This window comes from Alligator sinensis, unplaced genomic scaffold (genome assembly GCF_000455745.1).
Source record: "Alligator sinensis unplaced genomic scaffold, ASM45574v1 scaffold61_1, whole genome shotgun sequence".
Classification (NCBI taxonomy): domain Eukaryota; kingdom Metazoa; phylum Chordata; order Crocodylia; family Alligatoridae; genus Alligator; species Alligator sinensis.
Window position 1 is genome coordinate 2,923,853 of NW_005841986.1, and position 18,305 is coordinate 2,942,157.

Below are 18,305 nucleotides of genomic sequence, written 5' to 3' on the forward strand. Positions count from 1 at the left end.
GAGCGGTTCTTACATTTTTAGCCAAAGGAAAGAGTAAGCAGGAGTCAAATCCAAGACAAGAATGATGGTGATCCAGGCTCTCTGGCCTGTGGTCACACCACTAGGCCACATGGTACAAGTGGTCCAGCAGCACTCTGATGTACCCCTTATACTGTGTCCCTGACAGCATTCATGAAGATCAACTGCCTTCTCCTCCTACTCATAAATACACCCAGCACCTGAGAAGAACATCATTTTCAAATCCCGAGCTGCATGCACGGTGAAATTAATATCCCTTGAAGCTTTAATTGTGCTTGTCATTCCCTCCATGTCCATCCTGGCTCCATTTAACAACGGGTTATTAGAGCATTAACTGCTCTTGGCTTCACCTTGGGCCATTAGCTAACAAAAGTCGTGGTGAGCTGGTAATAACAGCCCATTACCCAGGGATTATTTAATTTTATTATAGCAATGGCAGTTTGATGACAAGGACTCCAGAGGTGGGGACTCAGCTGGTGATGCTATACCAGTCTGTCCTTGTCTACCCCATCTTTAGACACCTCTTATTGTCCCTTCATACTGGGGTCATGCAGGCTTCTCAGGCTGCTGACCCTTTATTGTAAGCAAAACATTTTTGTGCCCCTTTCCCCCTTACATCTACGAATAAATACCCTTTCCTTCATGGGGGTCAGCACTTTGGAAAGCTTAGGGCCAAATAGAGCCTTGCCTCCATTGGTTTTCTGTGGTCTAGTATCTAGGTCCCATAAGAAGTGAGTTTTCCAAAAGGCCACCCATGCTCCCTGGTAGGTAATACCAGTGGGTTTGGCTGCCGTATTGTGAAAAACACCAACAAAAAAAGCTCAGCGAGACCCCAGATCACCCAGTGTGTCCTTAATATCCATTACAATTCAGTTCTGCTGACACAGAAAGAAGTAAGAAAGAGGAGGAAAAAAAGCAGATGGAAAAAACCCTAGCATTTCAAGCAAAAATGTTAGTGTTTTCTCCATCTGTTTTCTTTCTCTTCCTCTATTTCTCTTTTTTTTCCTTCTTCTTTTTTCCCCCTCCTTGGTGAACAACTAAAGTCTTAATTGTTATGCACTGGGAGTGAGTGCTAAGGTTATTTTGGGCTCTTTGCTGCTGCTATATTTTCCAGATTGCCCCTTTTTTTTAGCAATCTGTAGGCAAGTTCAGCTTCCTATTTGCTAAGCATTTTCTCTTGTCACTACACATTTCTTTTCAGAGGAGTGTTCCTTGGATAATCAGAGGACAAAGATGAGCTATATGAAAGGGGAAAAAATTCCACAAATACCAGTGATATCAGCTGAGTCCCCAAAGTCCTAAGTTTGGTCAAAAAGCACCCGTTTCCCATGCAGATTTCTTTGTGATGTAAACCACATGAATACAAGCTCCCAGAGATTGTCGGTACCAGTGGATTTTGAGTAGGAACAAACTGGGATTTTTCACGTACACCAGTTAAAACCAACTAGATTCTTGTCACCTATTAATTGCACATAAATACCAATCAATCCTGGATTAAATTTTTGAGCAAGCACCTTCAAGCTGTCTCCTGAGCTGCCCCCATGCTGGAAAGGACCAAAGCCACTTCGTTGGCCCCCTTCTAAAAGTCCTTTGCTATGGTGCCTCTGCTGCCCATCTTGCTTTCCTCCACTGTCTCCTTTCCCCTTGGTCTTTCTGTATCAACTTGATGTCTCTCATCTTACTTAGATATTTATGGTTTTTGTGGCAGGGACCATCTCTTTTGTTCTGTGCTTGTGCAGCGTGTGGCACAGTGGGATCCAGGTCTATGATGGGCGATCCTGGGCACTACAGCAATGTTTGGCTAAAAAATAATATCAACATTTGAAATATTTTGATATATAGTTTCATAGTTTCATAGTTTCAGGGTCGGAAGGGACCTAATAGATCTTCTAGCCCGCCCCCCCGCCAGGGCGGGAGAACAACCCAAAAACCCCAACAAAACCACTCACCCTAAAAACAAAAACGGGACTCAAATGAGTCCAGCCAGGTAAGTATCCAGCCTCTTCTTAAAGATCCCCAGGGTAGGGGCCAGCACCACCTCCCTTGGAAGTTGGTTCCAGCTCCTAGCCGCCCTGACTGTGAAGTAGTTTTTTCGGATGTCCAATCTGTACCTCCTCTCCATCAACTTGTGCCCATTATTCCTTGTTATGCCAGCGGGGGCTAGGGGAAACAGCGTCTCCCCCAAACCCTTCTGGTTCCCCCTAGTGAGTTTATAGACGGTCACCAGGTCCCCCCTCAGCCTTCTCTTGTGGAGGCTGAATAGGTTCAAGTCCCGCAGTCTCTCATTGTAGGGTCTGCCCTGTTGTCCCCGGATCATGCGGGTGGCCCTCCTCTGGACCCTCTCCATGTTGTCCACATCCCTCCTGAAATGGGGCGCACAGAACTGGACACAATACTCCAGCTGCGGCCTGACCAGCGTCGCATAGAGGGGGAGGATCACCTCCCTGGCTCTACTCGAGATGCACCTGTGGATGCACGACAAGGTCCGGTTAGCCCTGCCAACCATGACCTCGCATTGTCGGCCCATGTTCATCTTGGAGTCAATAACGACACCAAGATCCCTTTCCGCCTCCGTGCTCTCAAGTAGGGAGCTCCCCATCTTATAAGTGTGCTGCTGGTTCCTACTACCCAAGTGCAGCACCCTGCACTTGTCCGTATTGAAACGCATCCTGTTCCTGTCTGCCCACCCCTGTAACCTATCCAGATCCTTCTGCAATCTCTCTCTCCCTGCTAGCGTGCTCACCTCCCCCCAAATTTTGGTGTCATCAGCGAATTTAAACAGGTTGCTCTCCACCCCAACATCAAGATCGCTGATGAAGACATTGAACAGCGCAGGGCCCAGGACCGAGCCCTGAGGGACTCCACTACCCACCTCCCCACAAGTCGAGTATGATCCATCCACCACCACCCTCTGAGTGCGACCCTTCAGCCAATCTGCAATCCATCTGACCGTGTAGGCATCTATGCCACAGTCGCCTAGTTTACTAATTAGGATGGGGTGAGAGACGGTGTCAAAGGCCTTGCTGAAGTCCAGAAAGACTACATCCACCGCGACACCTGTATCCATGGCCTTTGTGACCTGATCATAAAAGGCAATCAGGTTGGTCTGACATGATCTCCCCCTAATAAATCCATGCTGATTGCCCCTGAGCATCATCTCGGATGCCGGCCCATCCGAGATGATTTATAGTGTTCTGATCTATAAAAATAACAGGGGGTTGATATAAGAAATGGGCGTAGGACCACTTCCAATGCCTATCTTCCTTGGTGTTCATTGATAGCAATAATGGATGACCTTACCAAAAACATAGGGTGTTGATTTTTGCCCATCTCTACAATGTATATTTGATTATGCAAAGGATACTCTGTTCGCCCAACATGGCTCAGAAGGTGGGTGTCAAACATGGAGCCTTTCATCTGAAGATACAGTTCATGTGGGTGGAGACTGGAAGTCAGTATTTTCTAAGCATTGTTATGCGGCATGCAACACTAGATGGTGGCCTTCAGCAGGTGCTGAAACGCTCTGAATTTGAAGCGCTTCAAATCAGGGTACAGACATGCATTTGAAGCACTCCAAATCCTGCTCTAAGTAGATATCCAAGGGCTGGATTCTCTAATTACCTCCCTTGCTTTTAATAAGAAGGGAAGATTTGTAAAATACAGAGCAAGGGAGACTTATGTGGAACCCTGTCATAATTTGGTCATCTCCCACAGGTCCACTGGAACATGTCCATCTCAGCGTCCCCTTTGTCGCCATCAGGAATAAGGAAGTCAACATTACTGCCGTGGTGTGGCCAAGTCAGTCTGGCACGCTCACCTACTTCTGGTGGTTTGGTAACAGCACGAAGGTAAGATTCCCCACCCCTCTCCTTGCACCTGTTTCACTTAGATGGTTCGATGGGAACAAAGTGGAAAAAAGATACGCTGTCCTTGCTTCATTTGGCATTTCCTGATTCTAAAAAGTCTGAATGGGATCTCAACTTTATGCTTTGTGATTGTTCCCCATCCCCCTTGTTGCAGTTAGCAAGAATCATTACACTTTTTTTTTCCAGCTGGTTATTATTGGCACTCCCGTGCTTTGACAACCACTGTTATTTACCGGCGTTCACTTGCAACTTAACAAAATTACATACCGTCGTATATGGGATAATGCTGGGTTTCAGCACAGCATTTAAAAGTGGCTGGTGTTCAAATAATCATCAGTTTGTCCATTATATACCAGTATAAAGCATGTAATGCTGGGGTCCAACACAGCACTTGAAAGCTGTTCCTATTCAAACAACAAGCGTTATCTAGAAAGTCAAGGCAAGCTTCCAATGAATTGTTCGTGCCTGTCCATACCTTTTGTTCGTAGTCCAGAGTACGTATAAGAGATGCAAATGACATTTCTCTTACGTGGATACTCAAAGAACTGGCAAAGAAAACCAGTTGCCTACTACTGAGGGTCCTTTTGCTGAAGACTGAAATAAAAATTTCTTACAAGAAATAATGGCCACAAGCTAGCAGAGAGCAGATTTAGATTGGACATTAGGAAGAACTTCTTCACAGTTCGAGTGGCCAAGGTCTGGAACGGGCTCCCGAGGGAGGTGGTGCTCTCCCCTACCCTGGGGGTCTTCAAGAGGAGGTTAGATAACCATCTAGCTGGGGTCATCTAGACCCAGCACTCTTTTCTGCCTATGCAGGGGGTCGGACTCGATCTATTGAGGTCCCTTCCGACCCTAACATCTATGAATCTATGAAAAAATACTGTTACAGGAGTGTCAGGGAAAGACTCTTTAATGCAGGTTATTTGCAGGAGAGATCTGTGGGGTGACACATTCAGATGTTCTCCTCCATTTTTTCCAGGTGTAACTCGTGCAGACAATAATGTGGTTGCAGTTTTGCGTCCATCAATATTTATGAAGGCAGTTTTAGTAACATCATCATCAACATCCTGTATTCACATGGACAGATGGGGGTTCCCGCTATGTGTTCATTGCAGAAAAAGTGATTTTACATCAAGTTAGCTAACACAGCGTGCATCTACACATTCATTAATGCGCTTTAGGTAACGCACATTAAACCTAGTACGAAAGTGCACATGTAGATGCGCCCAGTGTGCCCTAGTAAAGACAGAACATGGTTGTTTTTACCTTGATATAACCAAATGAATCCAGTCCTACATCCTCCCACTTGAGTTTAGCTCAACTAGTTATTTCGAGTTGAAGACTACACCTCATTGTCCATACTGCAATTTTAAACTAAGTTAAACTTTCTCTATATAAAAACACACCTATTTTTGCAAGGATCACACAGGTTTGGATAGCCAGGCCAGGTGCAAATGGCAGGGGCAGAACGGTGCCTTAGCTTTTTTTCCCCTCAAAGCTGGAGATCAGATTGCAGGTGGGCTATAACATTTCAGCCTTTTAGAATAAGAGGGAAGAGAAAGTTATCTGATACCAGTGTATCGCTCCTTGGCTCTGTCTGTCTGGAGATCATCTCAGACCTGTAAGTGATTGGTGTCTGATGGTGATGGAAGACACTAATAAGATTTAATACCAATAAAGATTCGTCTCTCTCAGTAGTTATCACCTTCTTAGACTTGAGGCAGCCTTTTTAGACTTGAGACACCCATTGCAAAATGCCAGGTCTTAGTCCTCACTCATTTTTTGACTGCAGAGAAGTAACAGGGCAATTCTTTTGTTGCCAAAGAACTCAGAAGGACCACGACAGAGCAGTATTTTCTTAACAATATGGATACCTATTTGAAATCTTCAGGTTTATCTTGTGAATCGTGTTTGCACATCTAGCGGCACTAACATTGCGTGCACCCTCGAAAGGATCCCGAGGCACCCCAGGATGCCGCAGTGCCCTGATTGAGAGTCATTGGTGTAGCTAATCTCACTGAGCTCTTTTAATGAAAGCAGGTTTGGATTTGTGCAAAAGCTGCTGTCCTGTGTCCCTTTTTCCTAGACCAACAAAAAAACCCAGAGTTGGCTGTGGGCTTTGATCCATTGCCTTGGGCTGGTCTGTCCTCACCATCCTCCCTCTGAAAGTGGGCCATGTTACAAATACGCACGTGCAGGAAAGAATGACTCATTACATCTCAGCGTTAGGCTGGCGGATGGCAAAAGGGAATACAGTGAGAGCAGCGTCGGCAGCATCTGTGCTTCTGCCAAAACGATGGTGCACGGTGCATAACAACTGATTTAGAGAATTGCAGCATCAGCACAATTTGTCTTGGGCGTGTGCGACAGCAACTACAGGGGCCGGTACTAGGGCAAAGCATGCAAAGGACTGATTGTGATTTGAGCCTGGGTTTCTGCAAGTACTTTCTCACCTGTCCCACTGAAACAGCAAATGTTTCTCTTGTTTTTCTGTGTCCTGTTCTCCCTGGAGTTTATACCATTGTGACTCTGAAGCACTATGGGTGACAGTCTAGTCTTCCCTGCCCATCTAAGCAACCATTTGCAGGGCATCGACTGCGTATTTTTGGCACTGACGAGCCCAGAGGAATTATAATCCTGAGGCCCAGCTCGGCACATGTAGCATATTTCCAAGAGTCTGGGCATCTCCATTCCTATGAGAGCCACGGACATCACAGACAGCAGCTACCATGTCCTGTGCTGCTGCACATTTTGCCCTACACGCAAAGGTCATCACTTCAAACTGGTTTCCCTTTTAAATCCATCCTGGACAAAAATGTTCTCCTTTTCCTATAGTGATTGCTGGTCCACTAATATTGCCTCCTACCCAAAGGCCAACTTGCTTGGATTAACACAGATCCAGTTTAATAAATGTTTCTGGTTGCCTATTAGATTTGAGCAAATGTATCGTAAACAACTTGATTTAATTTACAGTTTGTTTCCAGGTTTTGATGCTTGCATTAAATCTAAGAAATGCCTGAATGTTAAAGCTCCATGATAGAGGTCAAATCAGCCATGATAATAGAGCACCCAGCCCCCTCAGACACGCAGAAAAGGAAGGCAGTTTTAATGGGATGCTGGTATCTGCTTTGGCTTGGATTCACAGCCTGCAACTGCTAGCACACTTGGGCATGTTCATTATGGTTTGAAACAGCCCTGTTCTTTGCTGATCTGGCATGCATGTAGATCTGACTCCATGCAACATAGCATCCTGGGGTTTTGAGTGGGTGTATCTGTCTACTCATGATGTCTTGGGAGACCTCCTTTGCGCTACTCAAGCAGGCTGGCCTGGATGCCTGCAAGAAAGAAAAGAGATGGGCAGGCTAAGCCAGCTTGAGTGGCCACCTTTGTGAAATAAAGAAGTGACCCAAAGCCACAGGAACCCCTCACTCAATGGGTCATCCCATGGAGGTAAAGCGCGAGAGGTTCAATGTAACCGTGTAAGAGCCTGGGGAGGTTTGCTTATGTGGAAGGCTGGTCAGAGCAAAAAGGATATCTGGATTCAGTTGTTGGTTGTGTTCGATTCCCTCCATGACTTTGGCTGAGCCACGGGGGTTCGGTTCCCATCTGTATTCAGGACCTGTGGCAACCTCCAACTCTTAGGTCGCAAAGAGCTTGAACCCACGTGGTTAACAGCATGATCCTACTTTGAAAAGGGAGGCAGGGAATGACTTGCTCAAGTTATCTGTGCAAGTCGGTGGCAGAGACGAGACTAAAGCCCAGCACCAGATTTGAGAGGGAATTCACAGCTGGATTCCAGCTGTGGTTCAAGCCCATCTCGGAGGACAGCCTGACCACGTGAAAGCAGTGGTACCGGGCAGGGAGGAACATTGCATGCCTCACTGCAACGGACTAGAGTGAATGCTTTTTTCAGCTCACTGGATAGACGGTTTCCGGTAAGCTCAGGGCACTGGGCTGGTCGGCCCAGGAGCTTCCTCCCAGTCCTGCAGGCCTACGAGCATTGTCCACCAGGTATGAGATTCAGTTTGCACGGTCATTGCTTTTGTTTGGCTTTTGCAGCCCGTTATCAGCCTGGAGAGCAGCACCTCCTACACGTTTGCCACCGAGGGGATGAACACCATCACGGTCCAGGTCTCTGCGGGGAGCACCCTCATCCAGGACACCAAGGAGATCGCAGTACACGGTATGCTTGGCCAGCAGAGCTCCAGGACGGGGCAGACGGGGTCTGAGGGTCTCCAGAGACCAGTAATAAGTGCAGAACAAGCCTCATTATCCAAAAACCTGTTGGCCAGATCTCTCATGGCTGGAGAAGCCCTGAGAGCAGGTTTGATATGAGGAGAATCCCAAAAGGGAGGAAGCGATTGAAAAAAAGCACATTATCCAAATCCATTTAGCTAATCTTTAGATATAGATCTGTCCCCTTCTCTGGGTTTTGGACTCATGTTTGTACTTCATTGCATCCCAGAGTACTGGGAACAATTAACCCCAAGGTATTACATCTTTGGGTTTATGAGGTATATGTTGGACTACAGGATAGTCCACATTATACTCAACGAATCCCATCGTGCACTGGGCACAATACAGATCCTGGCCTTGGTTTCTGGAGGACGTCCTTTTAGCTTTTCCAGTTCCCTGGTCCAGGATTTGGAGAGGATTTCCTTAAGGCATCATGGACTTATCCCTCTGGGCCTCCCTCCATTACCCTCATCCAATTATCACCAGCTAATGTCAGCGATGTGACCTTGTTCAGATAAGGTTTTGAGATACATCAGCTTTCAGGTAATTGAGACTGCGCTGAACGTATGTCTCGTTTCAATAACTGCAAGTTAAATAAATGCCCATGTGGCCACCAGACAGCTATACTTTAAGATTTAACAACCTGCTAAATGGGTTATTTATTGATTGCATAGCTGCGAAACAGCAGGTTTTAATAATCTGCTGATCTGATTTAATAACGCACAACCTGACCATTAGCAAATTTAAATAATACTGTATTTGGCTAAAGGAAGTATGCCGTTCTGGGAAACCATTGGAGTTCGTCATTGGTTTCTGGAACAAAATTGAACCCAAGAGAACGTGAACTGGAGCTGAAGATGGGTATCCCCTTCCAGGCCCTTGTCTAGGCCTAGCTGAATCTACTACAACCCCAGTAGCTGTGATCTTTTTAGTATCCGATCTTAGCTGTGAAGCTCCTCTTTCGACTCCAGTGGTTTTGGCCCAGATGATGGCTATCAATGTTGTTTCTAAAGAATGATACAGATTTTGCCCAAATCTAAAGATGAAGGAACAGAAGATTTGGTAGCTAGGCAGTGTGAAGTACCTAAAAGCTTAATTCTTTTTTTCTATCTATCTATCTATCTATCTATGCATGGAGAGACATCTATTTCTATCTATCTATAGACGTGTGTGTGTGTGTATGTATATATATGTATGTATGTATATGTGTATATATATATGTATGTGTGTATGTATATCTGCATATGTATGTATGTATATATATGTATGTGTGTGTGTATATATATATATACACACATATATACATATATATATGTATGTCAGCATTTAAAATGAAAGCACAGATCTTGACCTTTAAAAGCATGACAAAAGCTGTGGCAGCTATGTTTTTTTTGGCTCTGTAGTTGTGATGTTCCTCGTTTATGTTATCATCCCATTAAATTTACCAAATTTACCAAAAAAGGGGCACCTGGTCATGCCTAGAAGTTAGAACTCCACAGTGCTGGGCACACAGGATAAAAGTGGGTTCCCTCCCCAGAAAGTAGAAAGTCTGAAGTAAATATTTAAGTTTCCTGTTGGCACTTCACCCTTGTGCTGTGTCGTGTCTATTGAAGCCTGCGGTAATCTTAATAATTCAGAGTCAATCCTGGCTCTGGAAAGCCTCTGGCTTGGCTTGCAACGTTCAGCAAGTCCACTTGACAAGCAACATCCCCCGCAAAGATAACAAAACCATGTGAATTGTTAGTAATATTATACAGCCTTGCAGCATGCAGCATGGCTACCAGCTCATTGCAGCCTTGCAGCATGGCTACCAGCTCATCAAATGCTAGGCCATGGACAAGGAAGGTCTGGATGTGGTGGAGAAGCATATAAGGTGACCCCCCACTCTGTTGTCTGGTCCCCAAGTGGATAACAACCTACAACTGCTACCAACTAAATGGAATGATCCTGTACTTCTATCTGTGCTGTGTTGATGAAGGTCCTAGGCTGAAACCTCCTCAGGAAGGTCACTACCACTATAAGGGAGGGGGCTTTGATGCTGGGAATGCCCCCTTCCACAGTCAATAGCAAAGACCAAGTTTGATGATCTATAAGGTCCCTTCCAGCCCCTAACAACTATGGAACTATAAGCCATCTTAGTGCATCCCTCTGGCCTTTAGAGTTACAGAGCGAGAGAGAGACCAAAAGGGGGTGGATGAGATGCAAAAGAGCTGATGAATTAGAGGGAAGCAGGGTGGCAGATCCAGAAAGGGGGGACTGTGCAGAAGAAGGCTGTCATGCCAACGGTGGAGGCCAGACGAGAGGCTTGGCTTGGGCTTTTTTTTTTTTTTTAATATTCTGTAATTGAAACCAGACTGGCAACTTCCTTCCCCACTGCAGTCAATCAATTAGGAAGCAATTTTGGAGTGCCTCGTGAATAGCCATCCCTTGATGAGTCTGTCATTAGCACCATTCACATCTGATTTGTTGGGGTATTAGCCGCTCGTGGCTACAGTCCAGGACAGCAAACAGACAATGCCTACTTTCAGAAAACATATTACTTACAGTAAGTGTTTGCTCTGCAGTGCACAGTGCATAACAAGTGCAGCAGAGCGAACCTGTTTTGAGGAACTGGCTCCAAATTTCATCCTGGCGCTGCTTTATTTGCTGGGCAGCAGCTTGGCGAGCAGGCGACGATGTGGTTAGGTGTCCAGATGCCTCCCCTGAATCCCCATGAAGAGAGTGAATCTCTTGGTTGGTTTTTTCCCCACCCCACCTTTGCCTTTATGCATTCCTTTCTTCTTTAAAGGACCAGGAGACATTATGGCAATGAAGGGCCTTTTTGCACATTTATATGGTGTATTTTTCAGTCGGTATCTGTGTCTCAGCACCCACCCGCTATTCTGGCTCGCTCTCCTCTCCATCCCTCCGTTTCTTTTGCTTTAAGACAGTAAGACCTGTGGTCCTGCTCCAAAGCCTAGTGAATTGGATTGTGGCCTTCGTATTGATTTTCAACGAGCTGTCACACCCGCCTTATGCATTACTCAAATATTTTGCTGTTTCTGATTCTGATGCTCTTGGTCTCTTTCCAGAATATTTCCAGTCTCAGCTCCTGTCGTTTTCCCCTAACCTGGACTACCACAACCCCGACATCCCCGAGTGGAGACAAGACATTGGCAGAGTCATCAAGGGAGCTCTTCTGCAGGTGAGCTGTCCTGCAGGTGAACACCTGGCTCCTATTCTTCTTCCCAAGCAATGAAGCATCCATTGAAATGCAGGGTGTTTTGTAAGAGCCATTGTCAAAGGCGGGGAAAGAAAAGTAATTATGAAGCCATCATTTTGCAATTGTCACCAACAGCTTGGCAATACCCAGAGCTATTGTAGAGCACAATACGCTTGGGATTTTGTTCAAAATGTTTGAATTTTACCACTATTAATGTTTCTATAGTATTTTTCCATGTTAAATTCTTCAAAGAATGCATTCTCTCCTTCCCCTCCCTCTCGCCATCCATCCTTCACTCCATCCCTATTTGCAAAGTGGATAACGAGATATTTTTCACGTTTTTTGTCCCAAGCAGTTGAGTGGTGCTGCTGTATACGTTCAACAGCTGTCATGTTCCACTCGGTAGGAGCCTGATAGGTCATGAGAGAGAGAGAAATCTTTTGAACTGTCATCGATACGAAGACTCTCAATGGAAAGGAGCACAGCTGCTGTTGAACAGCGCGTAGCACCAGTCTTCAAAGGTTTGGGACAGAAAGTGAAGAATGTCTTAGCCTACTAAAACAGCAAGGGATGCATCGAGTTAGAGACAGGAATGATCCTGCCTTGAGCACGACATCGGAGTAGATGACCGCCTGAGATATTCCCTGCCCCCTTTTTCTACAACTCCATGATCTGATGATTTTGTAATGAATCGTCATTTGTATTTGACCAGGACGTGTGAGTTAACATTCCCAAAGTCTTGCCAAAAAGAAAGAAGAAAGACAAGCAGTGGGGAATAATTCATTAATGGTGTCCAGCAGCCAGTGGCTTTGTTTTTGTCTCTCATGAGAAGATGGATCAAAGCAAAAATTCCTGGCTTTCATGGACACAGAGCGTGTAGTTTTGTTTCAAATTTATTTGCCACTGCTGCTGGTGGAAATAGAGGTGGGGATTTTTGTCTTTTTTTTTTTTTTTTTTTACAGGCAAAAGACATTTGTGTTTGACTTTTCTTCTCTGCAGCAAAAGCATGTTGGTATTTGTAGCTTGGGGAATTTAACTTTTGCTCCCCTCCCCACCCTGCCCCCCCAGGATAAAACTGGGTTCATTTTATTAAACTGGTTTTTTTACAGCTTTTTACAAATAAAAAGTTATTTTGCAAAGGGGTTGGAGGGCGGTGGGGGAGGCAAAGCAAAGCAGAGCTGGTGTTCTCTCTTCCCCATGAGCCTGCAAAATACAAGAGAAATCACATAAAAAATCTTGTCTTTGTGCCCTTTGGAGACCACGTGTTTGCCCACAGCCTATGTTTTATGCTCTTACAACTGACTGCATCCCCAAAAGTGAAGAAGCATCCAGTGAGCCCTCCCTAAGCAACCATTTCTATATGAAAATTGGGTAACTGGATGACCAGAAACCATCGGTGAAAGGATCAAGACCCTGTTCACGTGCTCATTAATATATGTGTTGAAACAGGCTGTTTGGGTCTCGGATTTGGGATTGGCATCTTATAGAGAGTGGGGTCAGGTGCAAAATTCAGATCCACTGGTCAATTTGGTTTTCAAACACTCCAAGAATTTAGGTCTCTGGATCCCGGGCTGTAGCCAATCCCACCTTTAGCTCTGAAGATGCGGCGAGGTGGAGTAGTTCATTGCAAGCATGCCTTTAACTAGAATGACCTGGTGGATGTACCAATTCATGAAAGCAGGGTACCTCGTGGAAGGATCGGGTACCCAAAGTGTTTAAAAGGAGCATGGCTACCTTGGCCTAGTTAGCACACCCGCAGGAAATGAGATATACAGATGAAAGACTGGCCCACAAGGCAATGAGAAACCAGCTAATCCTATTCTTGGCTCTTCCGTCCCAGGTGACTGGGATCCCCGATGAGCAGATTTTGGTAGCAGTATTTCCTGGACTTCCCACTTCTGCTGAGCTCTTCATACTACCCCACAAAAACACGACAGAGAGGAGGAAAGGCAATGAAGGTGATCTGGAGCAGGTAAGCAAAGGGTTGTACTTCCTGCCTGGGGTTTCCAGCACAAAAAGTCCATCCTCCCATATTCAGGTAGGACCCTGACCTGCAAGGAAAACTGTGCAGCATTAGAAGGACAGGACGTGCCATACATCTGGGGCTGGAGAAACATGAGCCAAGGTCATTTCTAAAGGGAAAATATTAGGCTTTCCCAATGGTTTATTGAAATGTGTAGTCTTTTTTCATGCTGCAGCCTACTGCACACGCACTGGTTTCTCCCCATTCCCACAAGCCCATCAAGTCCTGTCATGTCCATATGGTGGCAACAGTAGACCTGATCCCAGTACCACACGCTCCTGAAAGGAATGGAAAAAGAGAGAGGTTAAAGCAGTGAAATAATGTATTGAGGTTCACTAAAAATAAATCAGGCTCTTCAGCTCATCTGTCACTGGTTCAAGACCTTTTTATTCTGCAGGAGCAATTGGCATGTGCAAACTATATTTGGAAGTTACAATATCCATCCATTTAGATAAATAGGTAATTACAGTGATGAATAGCAACCGCGATATGCGGGCGAGGGAAGAGTTAGGAACAACAGCACTAGTCTGCTGAAGCTTTCAGGGCAGAATTATCAGGCAGTTAAATCAGCTCTATAAAGGCAAAGGCAGGAGGAGTGACATGCCACCGCAGAAAGTACCTCATCTCTGGCTCAGGTTTTCCAGCTTACCGTTGGTATGGAGTGCTAGCTAGGTATGAGGCATCTCCATGTTGTAGACAGGGTTTCCTTGTATATGTATTGGGTGGTGCTATCTGGCGGTGCTGCCTCAGGACTTGATCTGTATGAATTTCTCTCTCTTGGCTGTGATCAGACAGTAAAATACTTGGATGACTCCAGAGATCTTGAGACGGTCTTGTCCCCTGCTGAGCAAAGCCATCCCTTGGAGATGGCACCGTTCAACTGAAAGCCAAGAAGGCGGCCGTCTTGGAAGTGCCTTGCTTAATGAGTCTAAGTTGTTAAGGCTCTAAGGGGGTTGCTTTGAATGCTTTGGGAAGAGGTGGAGTCTACTGGGTGACACCAACTTCCTCTTACCTTCCTGGGTAGGATCATTTCTACCACTGGCTGCTGCTTTTGGGAAACTGGGTAGCAGGCTCATGAGCGGACAGTAACTTCAGCATGCCCCGCTGCCAGGCTGTGAGAAGTCAGGGTCCCATCCTCTGAGCACAGGGTGTGGGTTGGGCTTGGAGTTCATCTTCCAGACTAGATCCCTCAAGCTCGCCCCGCCACCACCCCAAACTTTAATGGGAGCTGCAGGGCTCAGACTGCCTCAAGCAGGGGTGGAAGAAGGACAGGTTACAAGATAGGTCCTGGGTCTTACCCAGCACTCATTGAGATCAGTGGGAAGCATTGATCAGGCCCACCGAATCCAGGTGGGGACAATGCGAGGGGAACTTCCTCTCCCAAACAGGTACATCCTACCCAAGCCTGTCTCTCTTTCTTCCCTCCCAGTAAATGCATCATAGCACAGTCTTAAAAATTATACCTTTTCTATAAGGAGAATTGCCTGAAATAACACCGTGTTCTTTAAATAACACGCTGACTCTCTATCTCCATAAATAACAAAATCTCTCTCTTTCTTTCTGTCTGCCCACTCTCTTCCTGCTGGAGAGGTGAGGCCTTATAGGCTCCAGTGGCTGTCTGCATCCCAAAATGCTCTCCAGCACTGTCCGTTACACCCGTTAACCCCGTGTCTCTCTTCCTGTTTCCTCAGATAGTTGAAATCCTCTTTAATGCTCTCAACCAGAACCTGGTCCAGTTTGAGCTGAAGCCCGGGGTCGAAGTGGTCGTGTATGTCACGCAGTTAACATTAGGTAAGCATGGACCCCAGCGTGCCACGGTGGTTCCTTTGCTCGCGTCAGTAATCCTGGGAGTGGAAGCACAGAGCAGCACATTAATGGTGCATGGGCAGCTGGGGAAAGAGGAGTCAATCCCTCCATAATTCAGGCTGTGCCAGGAGGCAGCAAAGATAGAAAAACAGAATCACTCGGTGTCCTCCTAACCCCAGACTGTAGGGAACCAAAGGAGAGGATTACTGTATTACTTTACAATTAGGGCTGCCAGACTCTGGCATGGACTCCCAAGGGAGGTGGTGCTCTCTCCTACCTTGGGGGTCTTCAAGAGGAGGCTGGACAGATATTTGGCTGGGGTGTTATGACCCCAGCACCCGTTCCTGCCCGGGGCAGGGGGTCAGACCTGATGATCTGTTTAGATCCCTTCCAACCCTAAGCACTATGAAACTATAAGAGGCATTGTCAGTGTTTTGTGAAGCACGGACTGGGCCAACTAGTCTCTCTCTTTGCAAGGTCAGTGTATTGTCTCCGCTGCCTTGTGTGCTTTCCCTCCCCACCTGGGAGTCTCCACTAGCCCTGGAAGAAAACCAAAAGATACACAATCTGGATCCAAGCTAGGGCTTGAGTGGTCCAGGAGTTTAGGCTGTGGGAAACACCCTCTTTCATATGTTTAGGTTTCTCCCCGGTCCAAAGTGTCTCATGAGTCAGCATCCTTCCAGCCCCACAGGGACTGGATCGGGGAAGGCTGCACCTTGGCTGCAGGGATGTTTGCTTATCATAGGAAGTGTTTCAGAGAGAAATGCAACAGTAGAGGGGCAGGGGGTGGCTCTCCAGAGGTCCTCCACCAACTTCCAAGCTTGGTTCCACCAGATTTCTATGCAAGGCATCCCCCTTCCTTCAGCGCTCGTTAAGTTTTGAGTTCACATTCAAAGCCTCCTTGAAGCGACTGGAGGAGAGGACGAGCTAGGTAAGATCTGGTAGGTAGGTCAGATGGAGAGTTTTCCTTCTTTCTGAAAAAAACAGCAGGATGCCAGGAAGCTCCTGAGATGAGCAGTGGTCTGCCATGTGGGGGGTTGGTATCTACCGGCGTGTAAAACGCTTCAGACAGATCAGGGCTCATGCTTTGCAGTTAGGAGACAAGGTCCAAAGCCGTTTTCACTGATACTAGTAAGGGACACTGTGTAGGAACAGGGGGCTGGCACTCGAGGTGTCCTGGGCTGGGGTCTCAGCTCCATTGCCGATTCAGTGCATGGACTTGGGCAGGTAATTTAAGCCAAAAAAGTGGCTGTAGGTTCTTAGGGACTTCCAGTTTCCACCCCAGTGGATACCCATGGGGCTAGATTTCCAGGGGTGTCAAGCACCCACTACTCCAGCCCAGACACACAGAAGCAGCTGCCACTTATGAAGACAGGAAACTTCAGCTCTCTGTGCCTCGATTTACTCACCCACCATCCTAGGGCGTTGTAAGTTGTAGTTAATTTATGCATTCCTGTCTTCCATGTGCTTTGAGAAGCTCAGACGAAAGGTAGTCTCTAAAGCCCTGATCCAATGTCCAAGGAAGCTAGTGGGAGCATCTACATTGATGTCCACAGGCACTGGCTCAAGCCCTAATTGCAGAAGGCTATTACTATTATACCAATATTTAAGCGTGTGGGACTTCCACGGAGGAGGCGTTGGCACTTCACAGAGGAATATGTGCCCTAACAGCGAGCCTTCTCTACAAATTGGCATGCATATACATTCAAATGCTACCTAACAAACCCCATCTTCACACAGCATAGAAAGCATCCCCTTCTCAGCCTTATTCCCCCTGCAGACCACCGTGATGTGAAACATGTAATGAGAGCTGGCTTCAGAGCAAAGGCCTTAGCTCTTGCCCTTGTTCTTGAAGACTATCCCTTGCAATTATCCTGACAGGTCTGAGGCATGTTACTTGGCTGATGTCCTCATTAAAAGAGAACAGGGGTTTTGTTTCTATTGAGTTTGTCTCCTGGAATAATAGGACTTGCACTCCCGGTTCATGAAACATTCACAGCCACGTTAGTCCGGGGCTCACGACCTCTCTTCCAGATGCTGACTTTGTACTGGCCACTGCCAGCAGCAGCAGGCTGATGTTGGTTATTTAAGCTGTCAGGATTTCATTTCATTAGGGACCACATTGCTTTCAGGAGGTTGCAAACTGAACACAAGGCTCCAGACGAAGCAGCCCCACCTGAAACGTTCCTCCTGGGGATGGACGACGGGCTGAGTCAGAACATCAGGGTTGGCGTAGAATTACATTGCAAAGCTTGTACATGGATCCAGGTTTTGGGACCAAGGGTCTGTTGCGGCTCACTGAAAGGGGACAGACCCTTGGCAAAACCCGGGGCAAGATTTCTGGACCCTCCCACCCTAAAATCTGGGGTCTGAGTTCGTTTCAGACCCGTCCCTACACAATCAAGAGGTCCAACTTGCTGTAGAAATGTGGCTCTGCTCCCCTGGAAGTCATCAGGCATGCTTGGAGCAGAGCACTGGCAGCCTGAGACCCTTCAGTGGGAGATCCAGAGCAAGGACCATGCACGTGTCTGCTGGCATAGACGAGTGGCTCTCCACTGGGCACCGTGGGCCCTTTTCAGCGGTGCCTTGAGATGCATGTGTCTAACGTGGTGGCCTTGGATGCCTGGTGCATAGCCAGGCTGGGAGGCAGCAGCAGCAGAGCTTGTGCATGCCTGCATCAGGGTTATCCCATCAACCTAAAGCTGGCAGGAGCACCCAGTCCTACCACTGCCCTCCTTAGTCTGACCCCGCACAGTATATCCTGCAAACAGAGGTGCACAGGGCAGCTAGAACGGAGCTGGCTTTGCATTGAAGGTGTGACCTGGCTGTGCACGCAGCGTGTGGGGCAGTCCCACCTCGTTGCGGTGGCGGCAAGGCAAGCTGCAGCCTAGCTGAGAAGCATCGAGGCCGCAGTATGGCAATTCCCACCCATGGCGCCATCAAACTCAAAAAAATTATTGAAGTGCCCTGCATCTAAGCAGGTTGAGGACCGTTGGCACAGGCCCCTGTCCATCCTTGGTGACATTAGTGGGTGGAACCTGGATCACATTTTTTAGTAGGTTCAGTTGCTACTTAAAGTCATGCACACAGCTTGCCCTGGGCTCAAAATAAAGGAGATCCCAGTTCTTCATCCCACACTTAGGACTCCTATGCA

The 18,305-nt window shown here is 46.8% G+C and overlaps 1 protein-coding gene across 1 annotated transcript in view; it reads left to right on the top strand.

Moving 5' to 3' along the window:
* Positions 1 to 18,305, top strand: part of SORCS3 (sortilin related VPS10 domain containing receptor 3) — a 355,271-nt gene that overhangs the window by 330,307 nt on the left and 6,659 nt on the right. Inside the window, exons 19-23 of the mRNA XM_025201218.1 lie at positions 3,733 to 3,866; positions 7,944 to 8,067; positions 11,192 to 11,304; positions 13,163 to 13,294; positions 15,037 to 15,136. Of these exons, the coding sequence (XP_025057003.1) occupies positions 3,733 to 3,866; positions 7,944 to 8,067; positions 11,192 to 11,304; positions 13,163 to 13,294; positions 15,037 to 15,136 (603 nt within the window). The remainder of the gene's footprint in view (positions 1 to 3,732; positions 3,867 to 7,943; positions 8,068 to 11,191; positions 11,305 to 13,162; positions 13,295 to 15,036; positions 15,137 to 18,305) is intronic.